General features: G+C 44.8%; 2 protein-coding genes across 2 annotated transcripts in view; one reads left to right on the top strand and one right to left on the bottom strand.

Moving 5' to 3' along the window:
- tfb1m (transcription factor B1, mitochondrial) overlaps positions 1-17,054 on the bottom strand; it is a 35,331-nt gene extending 18,277 nt beyond the window's left edge. Inside the window, exons 1-6 of the mRNA XM_085144211.1 lie at positions 16,983-17,054; positions 14,939-15,085; positions 14,336-14,487; positions 14,044-14,152; positions 13,806-13,957; positions 13,370-13,489 (exon numbers count right to left, since the gene is read on the bottom strand). Of these exons, the coding sequence (XP_085000337.1) occupies positions 13,370-13,489; positions 13,806-13,957; positions 14,044-14,152; positions 14,336-14,487; positions 14,939-15,071 (666 nt within the window). The 5' untranslated portion in view covers positions 15,072-15,085; positions 16,983-17,054. The remainder of the gene's footprint in view (positions 1-13,369; positions 13,490-13,805; positions 13,958-14,043; positions 14,153-14,335; positions 14,488-14,938; positions 15,086-16,982) is intronic.
- LOC146495675 (claudin-20) lies at positions 44-1,827 on the top strand. The gene is made up of 2 exons (XM_085144212.1): positions 44-211; positions 830-1,827. Exon 2 carries the CDS (start codon positions 1,009-1,011, stop codon positions 1,735-1,737), a length of 729 nt encoding a protein of 242 aa, XP_085000338.1. The 5' UTR covers positions 44-211; positions 830-1,008; the 3' UTR covers positions 1,738-1,827.
- Positions 17,055-20,224: the final 3,170 nt, after the last annotated feature.

Raw genomic sequence — 20,224 nt, 5'->3', positions numbered from 1 at the left:
GCGAGAGAGAGAGCGAGAGCGAGCGAGCTCCGGTTATTCCTCCGGGCTCCGGCCGAGCCTGTGTGGTCTCTCCGCTCTGTTGCTAAGGAAATGGATGGCGCGAACGGCTCCGCGGTCCGGGATGAATCGTGCTCCTCGCCCCCTCAGAAGCCTGCCGTGTTTACCGGAATCACTGCGAACACCGTGACGCGCCAGCTCTGCACCAGCCGGGGTAAGAGATCATTCTCACAGCGCTGCTTTCTTTCAGACCGGGAAACAAAACGGAAACAAGTGGCCCGCGTTTACTGTTCATTACAAGCTGGAACGAGCCGTTCATTGAATGAGAAAAACCGTTATGTCAGGAGGTCCGACTAAAAAATGTGAATAAAAAAATAGTAATATAGGGAAAAAAAGCTTTATTTTCAAAGTTTATTTCTGCGACTGAGTAAATAATAACCGGTGTTCCAGCTTTAGATGAGGCTGTGCAAGTCTTTAAAGGCTAGTCTCAGTTTGTTCGGTAAACAGCGCTGAAATCAAAGTGGTAGAAAATACAGTCGACTGTGTGAGTGGAGTGAAGGCACTGCAGCTCAGAGTCCACATACTGTGACTACTGAGCATGGCAAATACCTCAAACACAAACTCATCCTCCTCACAGACAGTGGCTCTGTAAAAGCAGAGGAGTAGAGCACACATGCACAACGACCGGCGGTGTTTTGCTTACCTACAGTGAGCCTGAGCAGCTCTTAGCGCCAGTGCTTGATGCTGTCCTTTGTTTCCAGCCAAAAAAAAAGTCTGCGCTTGTGTGAGGTGAATGAGATGTGAATTTCTCATTTCCGTCTCTCTCCTCCAGCCCAGTGGAGCTGCAGCTGAGGAGCCGGGGAACTGGGGGATTCTGACTGGCAGCTGGTGCACCACCAAAGGAGGGGAGGGAGGCGGCGGGGGTCCACGAGCAGCGGTGCCGGAGCGGGGTGAATGCTGCCCGGAGAGGACAACGGCTGAGGCGGCAGCGGCGTCGACTTGAAAAGCAGCATGGCATCCACGGGCATGCAGATATTTGGATTCGTCCTCGCTCTGCTGGGCATCATGGGCGCCATGGTGGCCACTCTGCTGCCTAACTGGAAGGTGAGCGCAGATGTGGGCTCCAACATCATCACAGCCATCTCCCAGATGCAGGGACTGTGGATGGACTGCACATGGTACAGCACAGGCATGTTTAGTTGCACACTAAAGTATTCAGTGCTTTCACTACCCGCATACTTGCAGACTGCTCGCACCACTATGGTGCTGTGCTGCGTACTGGCCGCCATGGGCCTTTGCCTCGCCTCCCTGGGACTAAAATGCACGCGCTGGGGAGGTGGACGGCGCTCCAAGCGACACGCCGCCATCGCCAGCGGCGGCTGCTTCGTCGCTGCAGGCTTTCTGTGTCTGGTGCCTGCGTCTTGGTTTACCAACGAGGTCATCACCAACTTCCTGGATTCCAGCGTTCCCGAGAGCAATAAGTTTGAGCCTGGAGGTGCCGTGTACGTTGCCTTTGTTTCCGCAGGTTTCCTCTTTGTGGGGGGGTCCATTTTCTGTATGTCCTGCTCGGGAAAGAGACACGGACCCCAGGATCTGGTCCTGCTGCCCCCCCCTGACAAATTGCTTCTCCAGCAGCAGCAACAACAGCTGCTCCAGCAGCAGCAGGAGCTCCAGCACCAGTACTGCTCTCTCTCCCCATTAGACAATAAGACGGGCTACAGCCTGCAGGACTACGTGTAATAACGCAGTGCTGTGCACGCCAAAGGGAGACGAGCCCGAGGGGAAACATCACGGCTTATTCTACGCACTAGGATCTACTCAAGGATGGAGTTGGAGGAGAAAAAAAAAAAAAAAGAGAGGAGAGCAACAACTTTGAAATCACATTTTTCCTTCTGCTCCATCTTCTTTTTTCTGTTTTGCAAGCACAAGCAGTGGAGGTATTCCCTGAGCAGCGTGAATGTGCAAGGAGCCAGGATACCAGGATAAGGTGCTGCAGAACTGATGGAAGCTGCCAACCAAACGCAGACATCCTTCATCAGTAAATCACACAGAGTTCCCTGTGGAATGAATTAAGCAAATAAGGAAGCCTTGAGTGGATTTTTTTCCTCGCCAAAGGTTTAAATTGAAGGAAAAAAAACAAATTATTTAGCTGCTATTTACAATCGTTCAGTCCTTCCTCTCATTTGACAAAACAGGCAATATAAAGCCCAAGAGCAGTAGGTGGAAACCCTCACATAGCAAGCCATTGTAGTTTATCGTATGCTTGTCCACTAGAATGCAACATGGAATCGACTAATGAAATAAACGGGCATATTTTTGTTAGCTACTAGAATGACGTTGATATTTTGCCTCTAAAGCATGCTGTGTGGAGCCTGTGTACAAATACAGAGGAATGCCTGGTAGAAGACTGAGACATAGCCACACAATGCCTGTGCCTGAAAAGCTGTAGAAACATTACCCTGCTGTAAGTGTTCAAAGAGGACTGTCAGGAGGAGTAGATGTGGGCTGCTGGGCTGGATTTAAGAGAGAAAATGCAGGCAAACAGATGCCTGCGTCTCTCTCTGCAGGTGGAAATATGAGAGAGATGGAGAGAAATTGAAAAGAGCGTGATCCAATACTTCAGCAGCCGAGTGGACCATCTCATATTTCCATCCAAACAAAAACAGTCTGCCTGTAAGTAGCAGCTACCCATCTCGATCCGTCCCAGACGATCACGCCCACACGTTTACACGCGCTTGTGCGTCTTCTCGTATGCAGTAAACACTCCGACACGCCGGCTTTTTGCATGTGCTTTTCTCTCCTGTCATCCACCTCCACACTGCCATGGAAACCGAATTCAAGCATTGTCTGGGGGTATGTGCGTGTCAATCAGTCAAGTTGTTTTATTTTGGGTGGGCGGGTGGGTAGGGGGCATCTTTTTCTCTTGCCATAAGCTTTCATCAGAGCCTCTGCTCACACTACTTTCACTAATCCCCTTTATTAACCAGTGACATGAAGCAGAAGCCCTGGTCAGGGAGGGGGGGCTGGAAAATGGCTCTTCTTTGCAACACACCCCTATATGGTGTCTATGCGTGCAGGCGGTCTCACATGGATGAGCAGATGTTTAATGGTGCAGTGGCACAGAGGAAAAAACAAAGCAGATAAGAGGAGGATTCCTGAGTCACGGCCAACTGGGTAGTCGTGTGGCAAGAGGCTAAAAATGATTTGAGTCATTCTCCATATGCGACTTGTTTTTCAAGTACGTCAGCAATGCGCATACACTACCAGCCTGCACCTGCAGAAGGGTCTCAGTGTCTTAAATTTCATCCAGCAGACGAGTCGCCCTCGTCTTTTTTTACTCCATCTCCCCGTCCTGCTTGTGTCAGGATACGATTCCTGACAAGAGAACACTGATGCATGTTGAAAGCATGTCCTTCTGAGACGCACACACACACGCACTCGTGTCAGTTTTGCAGCTACGCTTTCACAGTTAGCGTGCGCTCTATTTTCTGAGGTAAGAATATGGGAGGATATTGTTTTTGTGCTTGAGACAGGCCTTGGCAGTGATGTATAGAACTGCACATTCTCTCCTTCTCTCTCATAAGAATGCAGCTTCCTGGGGGAGAGCAGATGGCTAAGCCCAGCTCGCCACCTGCAGGCTGCTGCCGGAACACCACGGGATTCGCCGTGGGAGCTGCCGGTGGCCTCGCGGGGTTGTTTTTTTGCCCCGCCCCGGCTTAGCCCTCAGACTGCTCCCAAAGGAACTGGCCTCCTGACAACGACTCACTGCCCAGGCACCATTACCAATGCAATAAACAAAGTAAAGAATGTGCCAAGTCATCAAGTAATACTGACACGTTATGTGTTTTGAGAATGTGCCAAATGGTCTCATGATGACACGTTTTAATAATACCTGAAGTTCTTTTTGTTTATTTTTTTAACGACTTGTTTGTACATGAATTATACATTAGCAAATGTTTTATGGATTTGTGATTCGTCCGAATCAGCTGGATGCTTGTGTACAGTCCGGTGCGGCTTTCGAGGGTTATTTTAAATCCTCTTTATTCCTCATTTCCCAAAGCACAGCGAGACGAGACAGGAGGAAGACGAGGGAAAAGTAAATAACGCTTGTTTCAGGAATTCCCGGTTTACTGCAGGTCTGTGACAGCTGTACACAAGCGTCTAGATTTTTAATACGTTTAGGTTTCCTACTGAAGGATCGGGATTCCTTCACACTGGTTCGGTATAAGATACACCCTCATATCATATCTTCTTTATAAGAAGACTAGTCAGTGCACCTTTACGTTATTTGACAGCAGTTCGGTTCAAACGGCTGAGCATTCAACCTCTCCGGACCAGGACAAGTACATCACACGACTGGCACTCTGGGAAAAAAAGGGAAAGTCTTTTGGTCTGATATGATTATGCAGGAAAAAATTTGCTAAAAATTTCTCTTTTTTGTGGCTGTGCAGCTTAATCATCAGCACGCGATTTCATCAGCTTATAAATGGCCAGAGTGCAAAGTGACTAGGTCCTAAAAAGAGTTAAGCTCTCCTGCGTATCCTGTACCAAGACGTTGATTTATGGTTTTGATAACTGCAGCTTATTTTTGTGGATGCTTTAGCACTTCTTACTTTGCCAGAGCATATTTGTGATGATAAACAGTTCACAAGTTCTGATACAGTTGTCTCAATGTGCTTGTGCAAGTAGTTCTATTTTTTACCAATAAAACTATTTTGTGAAAGCAGCGCGCCTGCTGGATGTTGTGTGCTTTTATGTGTGTGGCTGACGGCGATAGCATTCATCTTCCTGCCAAATGTACAGATTGCTGGATGGTACAGGCTGCGCAGCGTGCAGGAGGGAAGGCAGGCTGCTCGTATGCAGCGCCCACCACTACGGCAGTGCGTCCAACAACAAGAATAAAAAAATAAAAAGGATTCTGTGAAAATGGCTCTTAAAGAAAGGGTTTTATAAAGCTGCTCCCAATCTCCTCCAGTTATTTCTTAGTGATGACATAAGCGAATACACAGAGGAAGCAATAACGACACTTCTGGGAGTTGAAGGGAACGCGAGTTATCCGAGTTGGCTGGTTTATCTGGTACAAAGCGACGAGTTTAACGACATGTAAACTCTTCTACCAACTGGTGGAAAGAAGGACATTTTTTGCCATTTTATCACATTTTTGCTAGAAAAAAAGGATCCTTAGACCAACTGATCAATCAGATTAACTGAAGATGGACTAGTTTACTCCTCCGCTGCAGACCACACTTCTTTGTCCCAGTTCTTTAATAATTAATCAGCGCTATGAAATGGTATTTACCCCGTTTCTCATTTCGTATTGTTGCAGATTTGTCACATTTACACGTTTCAGATCAAACAAATGTTAAAAACGTAATTTCCCTTTAACCTAATAACTAGTTGTGCCACCTTTAATGATAACCAGCAACGAGCCTTTCTCATGCCTGTGGAGGAATTCGCAGAATTGTTTGCATTTAGCCACACTGGAGGGTTTTCCGGCATGAACTTCCCGTTTCAGGTCACGCCAAAGCGTCTTAACTGGATTTGAACCCAGACTGTGATTATTTCACTCCAAAACGTTCATTTTGTTGTTTCTGAGCCGTTCAGGTGTGAGTCAGACTGAGACGAGTGAGACCTGCAGTTCTTTAAGTGTTGTTTGGGGTTGTTGTGTGCCGTCGATGCGCTCGTTCAGTAACTTTGGTTGGTCACTCCTGGGAAGGTTCAGCTCTGTTCCAAGGTTTGTGGATAACATGTGGATAATCCCTCTCACTGTGGTTCACTGGCATCTCAAAGCTTTAGAAACGGATCTTTAACCCTTTCCAGACAGAGATGCAGTGACCTCGTCTCTCTTTACAGGTTCTATTTAATGTTATTCAACAAGTTTGGCTGTAATCAGGCCAGAAACTGAAGCTTTCTGTGGTTAATTCATGCTTTAACCCTTTAAAGTCGGAGCGGGCACGCTCTGTTTTGCGTAACTATTTTTAAATCCCGGTAGCTCTGCAACCATGTAAGCTAACGCAATCATTTTTTTTGCATATGAAACAGGAGGAGTTGTACTTACATCTTATGCCATCAGCTTGTCCTCGGTCACAGTTTCCTTCCACATATAGCTTTGCAATAACTGCATAAAAAGCACTTGCAGCAACAAAAACATAATATTCCAGAAACACGCTTTGCTGATCCGATCAGCTGTTTGTAAGTCTTCCTACTTCCATCAGCGCGAACTATCACATATCCTCCTTGTCCTACCCGAAGCCGGAAGTGACGTCATTGTGCGGAAATGTAGTTTTTTTACCATGAGGGCCTCATGAGCCTATACTGGTGTTTTTAAAAGTTATGTTTGACTTTATGACTTTCTGTGTGGTTTCTGGGATGCTTAGGACTCATATTGCACTGCTGGAAATAGTTTATTTTGATGCATATGCTGCTTTTTTGCAAATTTGCATTAGAATATTTATTTTCGTTTTTCCTGCAGTGTATAAAAATTGGTGTATTTCAAAAATAAAACTATGAAGACACTCAAAATAAATTTCCTGTGGTGGGAAACTAGTTTGTGCAACTTTTTTGTATTTACAGTTTTAAATTTCTCTAACTAGAAATATATGTTAAAAAAACAAAAACAATTTTACATTTTTTTGTAGTTTATTGCACTTTTTTGCAATTTATGTAATTACTATGCACTTAATGCAGACATATTATTAAAATCTGGGCTATAATGGTTGTATTGATGTATATCAACTTGAAATGCTCCCAAAAGCGGCACTACAGCATGTAAAAATATAATATAAGCTCTGGCAGACTTGGTGCTATGGTAGGTCTTAAAGGGTTAACAAGGTACAGTAGCAGCTAGGTTTGGATAGCTTTTCCCTTCATACAGCAAACAAACTCTGTGATCTTTGTCTAATATTAAAATGTGTTTGATGAAGTCTGCAAAGAAACTAAGAACTAAGTTCACTCTTCATAGCACTGTATTTATTTATACAGTGCCATTTATTTATAATATTAATAATTGAAAAATGTGTAAGGAGCTTATTTACACTAAAGCCAAAATTGTTCCACGCATGCAAACTGTACCAACTGTTGCTGTGAAAAAGTCTCAGATCACAACCCTGCACAGCACGTTCCCTCACGTTCACGCCGGTGTCATATTTAGCTTTTACACTTCAGATGGGGTCGTTATTAAATTAGAATCTGGGCTCTCATTACAGCTGATTGGAGTCTCATCAACAGAGGGTGAGTGAGAATATGCTTTCCTGAAACAAACATGGATTATTAAAGCCTCTCTCTCTCCCCCCGTCTCATTCTTTCGCTGCGTTTGTTATGCAATACGAGTGCAGATCAAATAACTACTCCTCTCGTGGGGGAACGCTAATAAGATCTGCTCCTCTGTGTATTTAACCTACATTTTTCATCAAAGGCTTTCACCCCGAGTTGCTGCTATGACAGATCTGGAGTGTGAGCTTTAAATGAGGGGAGGTGAGCACTTGTCAGTAGCAGGCAGGGGTTAATCGCGCGCTTTTCTTTCAACTCCGAGCTCACAGTTTTTTGTTGCCCTTCCTGGTCAGCAAAATGTCTTTCTGGAAATCACCAAACAGGAAAAAAGGAGGAGGAGGCGTGGATGGTAATAAGATGAACAAAAGACTTTAGGCAGGAAATGCCATCGCTCACATCCACATTGCTCAAAATTGCACCAACGTGTCACAACCCTTAAAGTGCTGCTCTCTGATTCGGACAGCAGTTATGCTCATGAAGGTTCACGCTGGAAATATAATGCGCTCATCAGCGCTGAGGGAGGATGACCTTCCTTTGTCGCTCTCCTCCAGTCCCCGCGCACATGCGAGGCCGGGGAATAACGGCAACGACCTTGGCTGCTCGGTAAATCGCTGACAGAGGCAGTAAAAGCTATGAAGATGACAAAAGGGAAGCTTGTAGGAAAACAATACGCTGTGACAGTTCAAAGGAGGCCCTTTAATATTTTAGCTTTGGAGCGCGCAGACCGACGCGTGCCCGGGAGGATTCGCTGAAGGTGAGGGAGGCTAAACGCTTCAAGGGTGCTGGAGGTTTTTGTATTTTTAGATAATCTATATTTCTTCTGATTTAAACGACGATTACTGTAGACAGGCAACAAGGAAAGAAAGAAAAAGAAGCTCCTTTAATCATAAGATGCTGTTCATCAGGTCACCAGTGAAACTAGTTAATATGGAAAGTAAATCTTTACCTGGAACTTTAAAATTGGGATCCATCCCACACCTTCAGTCGCCATAAAAAGCCTTAAATTAAGTCACAAACCGCCGCGTGTGATGTTGAAATTGGACACTCAAGTAAGCCTTCAACTTAATAGCTTATAGATTGATGCCTCCCATCGCGGTGAGGCTTTCCCCCCGTGATAAATGTATTGTAATTCGATTTTTCTCATTTGTAGCTGAACTTTCTTTCCTTGGAGGATAGCCGGGTTTTTAAAACACCCGCACCCCCCCTCCGCTGCGTGCTCACTAACCCAACAGAGCTGAATTTGCTAAACTCGCTGACTCTGAGCTCGGCACAGTTACTTGTTAGGAGGAGGCGGTGGCTCTCTGGAGATGTTCTTAAGCTAGCTCTGCCAACCTTGGCGTTTTGTTTAAGGTGAGCGGAAATGAAGGAAGAAGCAGGGGAGTATTTTTAGATTTCTTTACCTTGGGTCCGTGATGTATTGAGACCAAGCCTTCGGGCATTTTCTGGGCTGGCACGAGTCATTGAAATAACTTTCCCTGATACTCTTGATACCGCGTTTGACCCCGTTTACGGGATAGGAATAGGCTTAGATGAATTGAGGGAGGTGAGAAAGCAGCACAGCCCCTCTGAGGAGATTCACTCTTGCTGTAGAGACGGGCAGCGAGGCCACATTACATCACGGAGAAGATATTCATCACTGCGGTGGTCCGAGCTGGGTCATGCTCCCCAGTGAAACATCTGTTTCAATTCAAAGGATAAAATTAATTCAACAGACGAGGAAGAAATCTCCAAAACTCAGAGCTGCGGAGGAGTACACTGTACCAATCGCTCTCTGACTGCTGCCAGCTACAACCGAAGTTCAATGCAGCATTAACAAATTTAATTTAGCCCCTGCTCATCTGGCGGACTATTGTGTACAAGGCAAACATCTGTAGGGCGCTCCTCCTGTGAGGCTCGGTTAGTTGGTGGGTGACGGCCATTACTCAGAGCAGGGCTGATGACCGGCCCAGACAACCATCTGTTTGGAGGTACGCCTCGCTCTCCTCTCAGATCCATCTCTGTCATGAATCTGTCTTCTGGTGCTCTCTGGGCTTTGTTTCATTCGACAAATCTCATATTCAGACAATAATCTGCTCTCCAACCCTGCTTCCATTTATTCTGGTTTTCATCACCAATATTAGGGGTGGGCGATAGAAACGATATACGATAGAAACGATATAAATTTGGCCAACGACAGACATTTTGACTATATCGCTCTATCGCGATAGCGCATGTTGATGATGTCATCAAGCTGCGCCTGTTTTGGTCGAAAGCATCGCAGCGGCTACAACCATTATCATCTGCAAAATATGCCGACAGTCATAGCAAAGAGATGAAGCACTTTTGAAATATGGGGAAAGCCAAAAACTGCGCTTCCTCCACTTCCGTAACATTGATTCATTAATGACTTTTATCGAGTGGAAAAAAGTTGGCGTTCATCCTCCAGCTTCACTGTGCTAATGTTATGCTAACATAGCTGTGTCGCTAGCAATCACGTAGCACAACATTATATACCAGGTAGTCCAACTTCAGTAACCCTGCAAACGTCACTGCTGTTTAGTTTTCCCTCTTCATTTATGTTGGAAGTGGTAGCAGAGCTGTACGTTTGAATTAGCTTCAAAAATCTCTCAGTCAGAACATGCTATGTCATGTTTAGGTGGAAACTAGCGAGCTAACTTCCTGCTAACTTCTAACTCCATTAAATTTAATAACTTCTATTTTCATGGATGCCTGGATGTTAAACTTAATTGTTACATCTGGTAAAGCAGCAACGCTGATGGTTTTATTAAAGATTAAAGAATTTAGACAGTTTTTTACTCTGTTCGTTTGAGTTTGGGACCTGAAATGGACGGAGTTTTGGACCCAGATTACTCCGCGAAGCTCCTCAGCACGGCAGCCGTAATGCTCCGACAATCCATCAAGCAGTGCGGCTTACCAAAGTTGTACTAAAACATTTTTTAACAGATTTCTGCAGCCAAAATCGGTTAGAGGTCAGTAAGCACAACCAGAATTCATACATAAGGCACACTCTCGATTTTTGAGAAAATTAAAGGATTTTAAGTCCTTATAGTGCGGAAAATACCTTATACAGAAGAAAATAATATATCGTGATGTATATCGTTACCGCACATGCTTGAAATTATATCGCAATATGAATTTTAGGCCATATCACCCAGCCCTAACCAATATTTCCTTCCATTTTTGCATCATCACCACCCTTATTCCCTTATTTCTCAGCTCATTTTCTTTTATTCATTCCATTTCCTGTTACGGCCTACCTCATGCCTCAATTTCATTCTCACCTCATTCAGCAAATACCCGAGTTGTTAGCACAACGCGGAGCCCTCGAGGAGCTCTACAGAGGACACAGCAGGTTGTTTGCGACAGAGCAGCTACTGCACGACTTACAGACCCGCCTGCGATGGAAAGAGGTTGATTTTAATCACATTGTACCCAGATGGGGAAGATAGATGAGCGAGTCAGCGCGTGCTCTTTTCTCTTTTCAAATCAGCTCCTTTGCACATAAGGAGGCAGTGAGGATGCAGATGCTTGATGTCAGCGTGCACTCAGAAACCCCTTGACCCCTGACCAGAATATGAATTAGAGACGCGTATGAAGGCAAAAGCAAAAACAGAAAGGCAGTTCCTATTTCGGTTTTTCTCAGGGAGCCTTCAGACACGCGAATAGCTGCGAACCCCAGAAGCGATGCGAGCATCACTCAGTCTGTCCATCTATGTGAGAATTAACAGGAGGAGAGCGACTAATAAGGAAGAGGAGGCAGGTGTGATCTGCAGTGGGGCGGACCCAGGGCACCCTGAGCCTGGGGGAACACCATCAAAGCAGCCAATCGCCACTCTCGAAACCCTTCAAGGACAATCTCAGTCGCTCAATGTGACACAGCGGAGGCGAGAGGGACAAGACTGGCAAATTAAGCAGCGGGGATAAGAGCCTATCTGCCCACCCCGCAGCCGCTGATGTAAAACGGATTCAACATTTCCTTTCTCATTACCCCATCAGCCTGCAATACTCGGCCTCCTCTACGTTCAAATCAGCCGGCCAATCAACCCACGCTCCCCTCCCCCCTTCGCCTTGAAGTGATGCTATTTTCTCATCGTGGTTGTTTGGAAAGGTTCGCTGCTTTTTCAGCGGCTCTCTGGGACTCGCTTCGTTTGATCTCACAGTATTAAACCACTTCACATGTTTTGTTTTTTTTACACTTCACTAATTGCCATGTGTGCACAGCACCTGCTGCCGTGTAGTTTGTTTTACTGTCCTGTACAAAGCTTTAGCATCGCTGCAGAATAATCCCAACAATGATTGGCACACACGTCTGCAAAAAGGCTCACGCCAAGTGAAGAAAGATACACAGAGGCAGACCTTTGGTACTTGGCAGTCTAACAGCACCAGTATAATTAGTTCCTCTCTACAAAGGGGGTATTTAGCCATCGCCATCTTCATAAGGAGCCCTGTGAGCAGTGTACAGTACCAACACTCTGCACAGCAACCATAACAATTAATGCACGCAGCACATTTTTCTTTCTGTATATTCAACATCTACAATATCTCGGTTACTTCTCCTGTTTAGCAGGAAAATGTCAATATTCCCGTGTGTGACAACCTCAGTCGGTCCTCTGATGTCCTGTAAACCACGGAAGGATTTTTACTCTTCATGCTTTCCTGCGTAATTACTCTGCTGTGCACCAGTAAACAAAGCAGAGCCACTGAGCTTTTTATGAATTATACTACATGACATACTGCGATAGACTTCATCTACTCTGTGTGCTCTTGTTCCTGCTCTTTTATAGGACACCAGCAGCAGGAGGGCTGCTCATCAAACAGCCATCATCTCTCCTAATGACACCAATTCGACCAAGAGCCCATTAAAACATTTAGTAGGGATAGATGGCCCGTGTGGGCACGTGGGAGGCGCGGATTCATCTGCACGCATGTGTAGCATGAAGCTTCCCCAGTTCAAATGTATTCATACCATATGAGCATATTCCATCAAAAGATAAAGCCTGCTAAAGCCCATTAAGCTCCACTTTGACATACACACAAAAATAAAATGCTCTAGAGGAACAAATGCACAGAAAGGCAGCTGAGTGCGATGAAATAATCATTGGAATCCATCTCTTCTAAGAGAATGAGCAATCAGCACTGGTCCCATTCACTCGGCTGCATTTTACTCCACACAGGAGATTAAATATTTACCGGCAGCGGGTCTCCTAAAGAGCCAGGACATCTTCGAGGGACCAGCAGTCTCTCTCTGACATCCACCTAACACCTATCCTTTAATTCTGGTGAAGAAAAAAAGGCTTCATTTGTACAAAAGATGCAAGCGAGCTCTTGAGTTTTCTAAAACACTTGAATGTGTGCGATTTAAAATAAACTGCAGCTGCGTATTAGCCAGCGTTGATCCTTTATTTAGTGCATCACCTCTGGTCCTACGTTAAACACCGAAGCTGATCTTGCTTTCGGCCCTGATGCTCGCACACGGGTGGAAAGATGCAGAAAGGGCCTAAAAAAGAACAAGGCCCTCATTACAAGGCACAGTGTGATCGTGCCTCATCTCAAATACCCACCAGGCATCATTACGAGCTAAAAAAGGGTCCAAACACAGAAGTGAGACAACACTGATTCAACACAGTCTTAATGAAGCCCTAAAGCAAGAAGAAAGAGTGGAGGGATGAGCCAGGGTGACATGATGAGGGCTCTGACCGGAGCGTGGCACCGTGGGGTCCCGCTGACATCATGAAAGCTGGAACGTCACCGATATTGAAGATTAATACCAACATTATTATTATTACATACTTTACTGTTTCTCTCATTTTGCTCTGAAAGAAGAAATCTTTTCCCAGCATCACCCCCGAGGGTGTGCACGCGGGGATCTGAACGCTCGCTGTAGCTTTTCCCAATAAACCGTAACTATCAGCAAACTTCAACAGCACCTTGAAACAAACCGAAAATATTCCCATACAGTTTGAAGCAGAGCCTAATCCGAGCGGCTGGTGCACAAACTGGACGAGGAAGTCAAGAATCAGATGTGCTTTGCCAAACGCCTACACGAAACCTTTTTATCCAGCTCTAAAGTAATTAAACTGATGAGGTTTCTGTCACAAACTACCTCTGGTTTGGGGACGAAGGCCCGTCCGGGGATGGTGAAGCAGTTGCGGACAGTGCAGAGATACTGAGCCATGATGGAAAGACGACTCCTCTGTTTGCTGCGTGTGCTGGCCGTCAACCTCTGGATGGAAAAAACAACTGCTCAAAGTCACTGAAGCATATTAAACGTGTCCTAAAGATGATTTTTGCATCACAAACAGAGAAGAATTAAGCAAACATCAATAAAGCCTGTTGGCCTGAATCATGAAAGGCCCATCCCAAATCTGTTCATCTAAGCTGCAAAGTATTTTTAATTATGAATCAATATTAAATCACAACAATAAAATAAGAATGAAATGAATAAAAATGTCTACAGAGTAACGATTGTTCAGGAAATCTGCAAACACGGGTGTTTGACTTTATTTAGGGTCTATGTGGGTCATGTGGAGTTCACCCACCTCTGCCACCTCTTTCTGGAAAGTGAGCGTGAGTCCGGTGCGTCCAAACGTGAAGGGCCCCGTTCTGTTCGCTACGTTTTCCAGCCACTTGATGATCAGAGGGGTTGAGACGCTGAATGGGAGATTCCCTATGATGTGAAGGTTTGGAGGGTCTGTGAGGACACACACACACGTTTTAGTCACACGTATTTCCCTCAGTTTGATTGCCGTAACAGCTTACGTACGCTCATCCTCTTACCTCCCTCCCATGGCTTAGAGATATTTGTTGGGAATCCTCGATCCAGTCTGTAGGTGAGTATGTCGCCGTGGACGATCCTCAGCCTGCCCGGTGCTGCCTCAGACAACAGCTGTGCGAATGGAAACAATAAACAGGTAACAATCATTTTAAAAAGAATAAAAGGACTCATCGGTCACTCTGCAAGCGGCCACAGCTGCAAAGAGAGGGAGCCGGCTCCTGCAGGCGAGGACGTTTGAGCCGTTTGTGTCGGGTGACCTCGTTCAGCCAGCCTGGATCCGGCTTTTCTGCTCACCTTCAGTCCGGGGATGAAGCGCGTGTCTTTCTCCACGACAAGCAGGTCTGCGGGCCCAGCATTGAGGATGGAACGGGTGAGGCCTCCGGGACCCGGCCCCACCTCACACACGTGGGCATCTCTCAAGCTGCCCGCCTGGCGCACTATTTTGTCTGAGAATACAGAGAGGGCGCACTCAATATTCATTTATAGTAATTTCCTGGGATACATTCTCAATTCGTGCAGCCTATAAATTATAAGATGTTCTTCAATCAAATGTTTTCATCAGAGAGTCGGGCGTCCAAATTGAGATTAATAGAGTGTGATGCTGCAATATCTGCTCTCCTCTGTGTGATGAAGATGAAAAGCATTAATCTAACAGTCACCTTGTCCAAGGACGAGAGAGCAGATCAGAGCTGCACTGCATCGCTGATAATTGTGTTAAGGCTCAGCTCTCAAGGGCTACAACAACTGAGCTGGTCCATTCGCATTAGCAGGAGATCTACATAACCTCACCTACACTACTGTACCCTGAGAAGGACCTCAAGGGTCTTGGTGCACTGCAGACGGGGCAAAAGAAGGAGGAGGAATGAAAGAAAGAAAATAAAATGCTGGACGACTAACCGGTGAGCCTCAGGTCCAGCAGAAAGTTCTGGGACAGCTGTTTCTCTGCTCGCAGGTTGTACAGCTTTATGAGCTCACCTACAGTCGGCAGGGGAGGCAGGCGGAAGGACGCCAGCTTCCCCGAGGCAGCCATCACTGGGGAGGAGGCTGTGAGAAACAAAGGCAGAAAGCTGTGAGACTAACTGTGACTGATGAGCCTCCTCAGCAAAGAAAAACACAATCTCACAGTATTAATGAGAAATTCCTTTGTTACAGCAGCTACAATAAAACCCCCAAAAACAAACATAAAACAACCGACTAGAGGAACAACAAGTGGAATGGTGAATAACTCAATAAAATATGATAAAACTAATATATTAATAGGGTCAAGACCAATCTGGAGAAATAAAATAAGAACTAAACGTAAAAAAAGTAACAAATTAAAACAAGTGAAAATCAACACAGCAAAAAATAAATAAATTTAATTATTTTTTAATGCTTCCCTACAACACCACAGGGAATTTTAAATCAAACAATCAAGATGTGATTGACCTGAACACTTTAGCTTCGGTTTAAATGTTCAAGAATTACAGAAATCTTTATACACAGTCTCAGCTCAACTGAACCATGGACTTATAAACTGCTTCAGGTGACACCTGTTCCTTCAGTTTGGTGGCATGTTTAGCAGATAAAAGACCAGGAGCTGAGTCCTAGTACTGAACTTGTATTTGGTACTTTTTCCACTGGAACTCTGAATATGATGTCCAAAAGATGTTGATACAAGAGAAGGAGGCAATCGCTGAAAAACCCACATAAACCTATCACAGAGCAAAAAAATAAAATAAAATAAAAAAAACTAAAAAAATTAATGCACTGACCAGCTCAGCCAGGCCTAAAGGACCTCCTGAGCTACAGCCAACTGGGGGGAGACACGAACACCAGATTCAACATTTTCAAAAAAAAATCATCTAAAAGAAAACTCTTTGGACAGATGATACAAAGAGTGAATTTACTAGAATGATGGAGAAGGAAAGAGCAGCTTATACTACATCAACTGTCAGACACGGGGGGTGAGCATGTATGACAGGTCACTGTTCTGTGATGATCTGACTGCTGACAGAAGCAGCAGAACGAACTGTGCAGTGTTCAAGGCTATACTCTCTGCTCAGATTCAGACAGGTGCTGCAGAGCTGATCAGACAGAGCTCCACAGTGCAGGTGGATAATAGCCCAAAGCAAACTGCAAAGTTTCTCAAGGTAAAGAAATGGGGTATTCTACAATCAGCCAGTCACTTGAGCTGAGCCCAGGAGAGCAGCTTATCAGTCAAATAAATCAAAACTAAAAGGCAGAGCGGCTCACAAACAGGCAGCAGCTGCACGAAAGGCCTGCAGAGCATCTCAAGCAGGAAACAGCACCTAGTGATGTCCATGTCTAGCCTCCAGCACTTTGAACTACTAATATTCACCCTTAACCTTTTTTAGTTTGTCCATTTACTTTAGATCCTCTGAAAATGAGGGACTGTGTATAAAACGCCCTTGAATCAAAGCTGAAATCCTGCACTTCAACCACACCGTGATATTATAATTCTTAAAATCCACTGTGCTGGTGGAACAAAGACAAAACTACAGAAACTGTCCAAAAACCTGTGGGAGCAGGTGCACATCAGGTCTTTTCTCCGTGTCTCGTGCGCCTTCTTGTGGCCTTTGAGCAGAAAACTAAATGAAAACGCGCGCAGTTATGTGCCGTTCTCCACGTTATGAAAACACGTTCACTGTGACGGCCAACGTCACGTAAATCCACCACTTAGGAGGAGAAACTGGAGCTGAAAACCTGGACTAATGAACTCCACTCTGAAGCTAACAGCTGACTCTGCTGTGACACTCTTAACACAGCAGCTAACATTTGCAGCTAATGTTAGCTTGCTGACTAAAATGCAGCTCGCAGAGCTCGTGGGAAAGCCGCCAATTTACACGAAACACGTGACGTTTTGCCCAAAAATCGAGATAAAAATGACAATGACACACAACGAGTACACGAGACTGAAAACACACAGGAGTTTACCCACGTTTGTCACCGGCGGTGCTCTCTTCCTTGAATTTCCTTATTCGTCATCGTATTGACGACCAGATATCCAATAAACTTCGTCGAACACCGCTATCACCCAATCAAATTAAAGTAGGCGGGGCTCCACTGTGCCCTTGACAGGGCGGCTGGTGTTGATGAATGACGCCTCTTCGCCAGAAGAGGGAGACATTTCAGCGCACACAGTGGCACCTGGTGGTTCATGTAGTCCTAATTTTACACCATTTCTTCTCTTAATAAGATCTGACAGAGAAACTATAACCCTAAAAATCTAAATGTAGCTTTTAAAAGAGCAAAAGATAGGAGAGTCATTCTTAACTTGTTGAATCCTTTCCACTGATGGGCAGGCTATATGCTTCTATTAGAGCTCTGTAGGATATTTATTCATTGTCTGAGTATTTTGTGACACTGAGTGATGCCCAGCTGTTGTCTGGAATGAACCCTGTGGCCCTGCAGTCTCCCTCCTCTGTTCATGAGATACGCTGGCTCATGGGCATCTGAGCCTCATATGGAAATACCCTTCCCCTCCAGAAAGTCTGGCACATGACTGGCAGTCCTGACTCCTGCTGGGGCTGACCTTGAGAAAGAAAACCAGCGGCGGTGTTGGTGGGTGAGAGTCATGCTGCGTTTGCTGCTATGGAAACTACTTTAAACTGGATTGTGCCAGAAAATATCAATCACTTTTTTTAATCGTTTGTGTGAGCTGGAGTCAAACTTTATTGAATATTGTTACAGTCTGGGAGCAGGAGGGTGTGTGAGAGAATCACCTCCTCAATGCAGCTCTATAGTGTGTGATCAGGAAACACAGGAAATGAAACATAAGTAATTAACATTTCTGAGCGGGTAACTCATCACCAGAATGGGAACACGAGAAGAAAAACAAAGGCAGAAATACTTAACAGCATGTAATTTCCCAGCCAATTTAGGCTTTAGACACAGGCTCACATCAATAAACACAAAAACCACAAGAGATGTACAGCAATAACTTCTGTTATGATGATAATTCACAGTTGAGTCAGTATTATTCCCCTATATTTATCTGGATGTGTTACGGGTGATGTAACAAGTTCAGCAGGGTTAAAAGCCCAAAAAGTGAAACCAGATGCACGCTATTATGAATACCCTGTTTATCATGGCAACACTGGATTCCACTGAGTGCTATGGTCTTACTATTACTTTTTTAATTTAAATTAAAGAGTCGCTTTGGTCCGAGACTGCATGAATGCCAGTTTTTGGCAAAGGTGACGCCTGTGACTGATTTTCTGTTTGTGTTGTTTCGTTTTCACTGAGCTGAAATTTGGTGTCAAACATCATCTACGTCCAAGCTTACAGTAAACCACCTTTAAAAGGCTCTAGAAGTCTTTTGATGAGTCGTTTGACTCAAACAGCAGCGTGATGTCATTTTCATCGTTCTTATGAAAGAAAAATTATGTTACATTTATCGTTTTTAGGCCAGGTCACAATTTCTGTGTTTGGAAGCGAAAAACACAGACAGACCAAACATCGGCCGGACTGGAATTCCTGTGATACAGCACCACATGAAAGAAGTAGCTGCACTTCAGCAGAGGAATTCCTGTGGCGATGAATGTGATCCTGGGATACATGTGCTGCGGTATTTTTGTGGTATCCTGAGACGTGCTGGCCCATTTCTGGATAATTTACCATAAGATGTTTGGTGAGCAGTCTTACTGTAAAAAGGTTTCCTACGTGAATTCAAATACTGAAAGCTTGCTTGTCATTTCAGGGAAGTTAATCTGATTATATATCCTTTAACAAATAACTGAGGTTTGTCTTTTATTGGTGGCAGTGAGTAAAGCAGCTATTTTGGAAGGTAAATGTATTTGCTTTCTTGTTACATGCACCTACAGCTAAATACCTGTTAGCTTAGAGACAAAGGGGCTCAGCTGGTCTGTCAGACATATTTAGTTTAATCGTTCAACAATCTAACAAAGATTGTCTTCCTAAACCAAACCAATCAAATTGAATAAAATGAAGATAACACTCAAAGTCAGCTAAACTTCAGGGATGTCAATCTGTTCAGTTAGGAAGCAGAAACCTGAATGTGCTTTGGTGTAAATGAAAGTGGCAACAGGTGCACTGAAGAGGCAGCAACAAGGCAACCTGCAGAAAGGGAGTGATTTGGCAGATGAAGGCCACAGACCATAGGAAGGACCATAGGAAGCTGCACGGGGCTGTAGAAGGCCATCGACCCGGCAGCATGACTGCTATCTGCTCTTTTGTGTGAGGAGAAACAGGAGGCACTGCCAGAACTCTATGGAATTACCTGGAATTACCATCCATCTGTGTTGTTCTAAGATTTGTTGTGTCTCACAGCACAGTCACAATAGTGTGGAGGATATCAGGAAGAGAGCTGGACAGGGCCGTAGAAGGCCAATAACCTGGCAACAGGAGGAGCACATGGAACCAGAGCTCCATGAAGTGACCTCCAGCAGCCTACTCATGTGCATGTGTCAGGTAGCAGAACGCTAACAAATATTTTTAATTTTATGCACAAACACAGTTGGCAAAATATTTTTTATTGTAGCTCTGGAAGCTTTCTCTGGGAATTTCACCTGTTCTAAGCGTTCCAGGTTCACTTTTCGTGTTGCCACATGTCATTCAAATCTTCGGGCAACACTTTTTGGATCATGCAGAAACCATCAGCTTTTTTCTTACACTGTGGTCATTTGAATGCATTCCTGAAAGCTTAAACAAAAAAACATGCAGATTAAAGTTTTGGCATAAATCACGTGACTGCATAAAGTGGAACTCTCGGTCACCTTATACCAGGCAGTGTTGAATAACTGAGCCACAGCTGTGTTATAAAATGTCTTGTAGATTATTTTACAATTTTTCAAAATGCTTTCAAGCAGGACTGGTGCATTTCCCCCTGCATATCCCGCCCTTAGGTTTGCACATCAGTGCCGTTCTCTTTTTCTTTTCTTCTTCATCTAAAAACATCTTCAGTCCCTTCATGGCTTCAGGCCCAGAATACGACTTTCTCTGTTTTCTCAGTTCAGCCTAATCTCACTTTTCTTGGACAGTTCATCAGCATCCTTCAGCGAGGCCAAACCTAAAAACGACCCGGGAGAGCCGAGGTGACGCCTGAGCAGAAGAAGTAGAAGTGAAGAGAGACTCGCTAATGCTGGTGGAGTGATGTGAAGACAGCCGTGACCGTTGGATGGGAAAGACCGGCGTGAAAAATGGAGATATGAAAGACTTACA

Source organism: Neolamprologus multifasciatus, chromosome 19, assembly GCF_963576455.1.
Source record: "Neolamprologus multifasciatus chromosome 19, fNeoMul1.2, whole genome shotgun sequence".
Taxonomy (NCBI): Eukaryota; Metazoa; Chordata; class Actinopteri; order Cichliformes; family Cichlidae; genus Neolamprologus; species Neolamprologus multifasciatus.
This window is presented reverse-complemented; position numbering and strand designations above follow the sequence as displayed.

Excerpts from the sequence above, each read along its gene's own strand:
- LOC146495675 (XM_085144212.1), top strand. The coding sequence starts at position 1,009 with ATGGCATCCACGGGCATGCAGATATTTGGATTCGTCCTCGCTCTGCTG.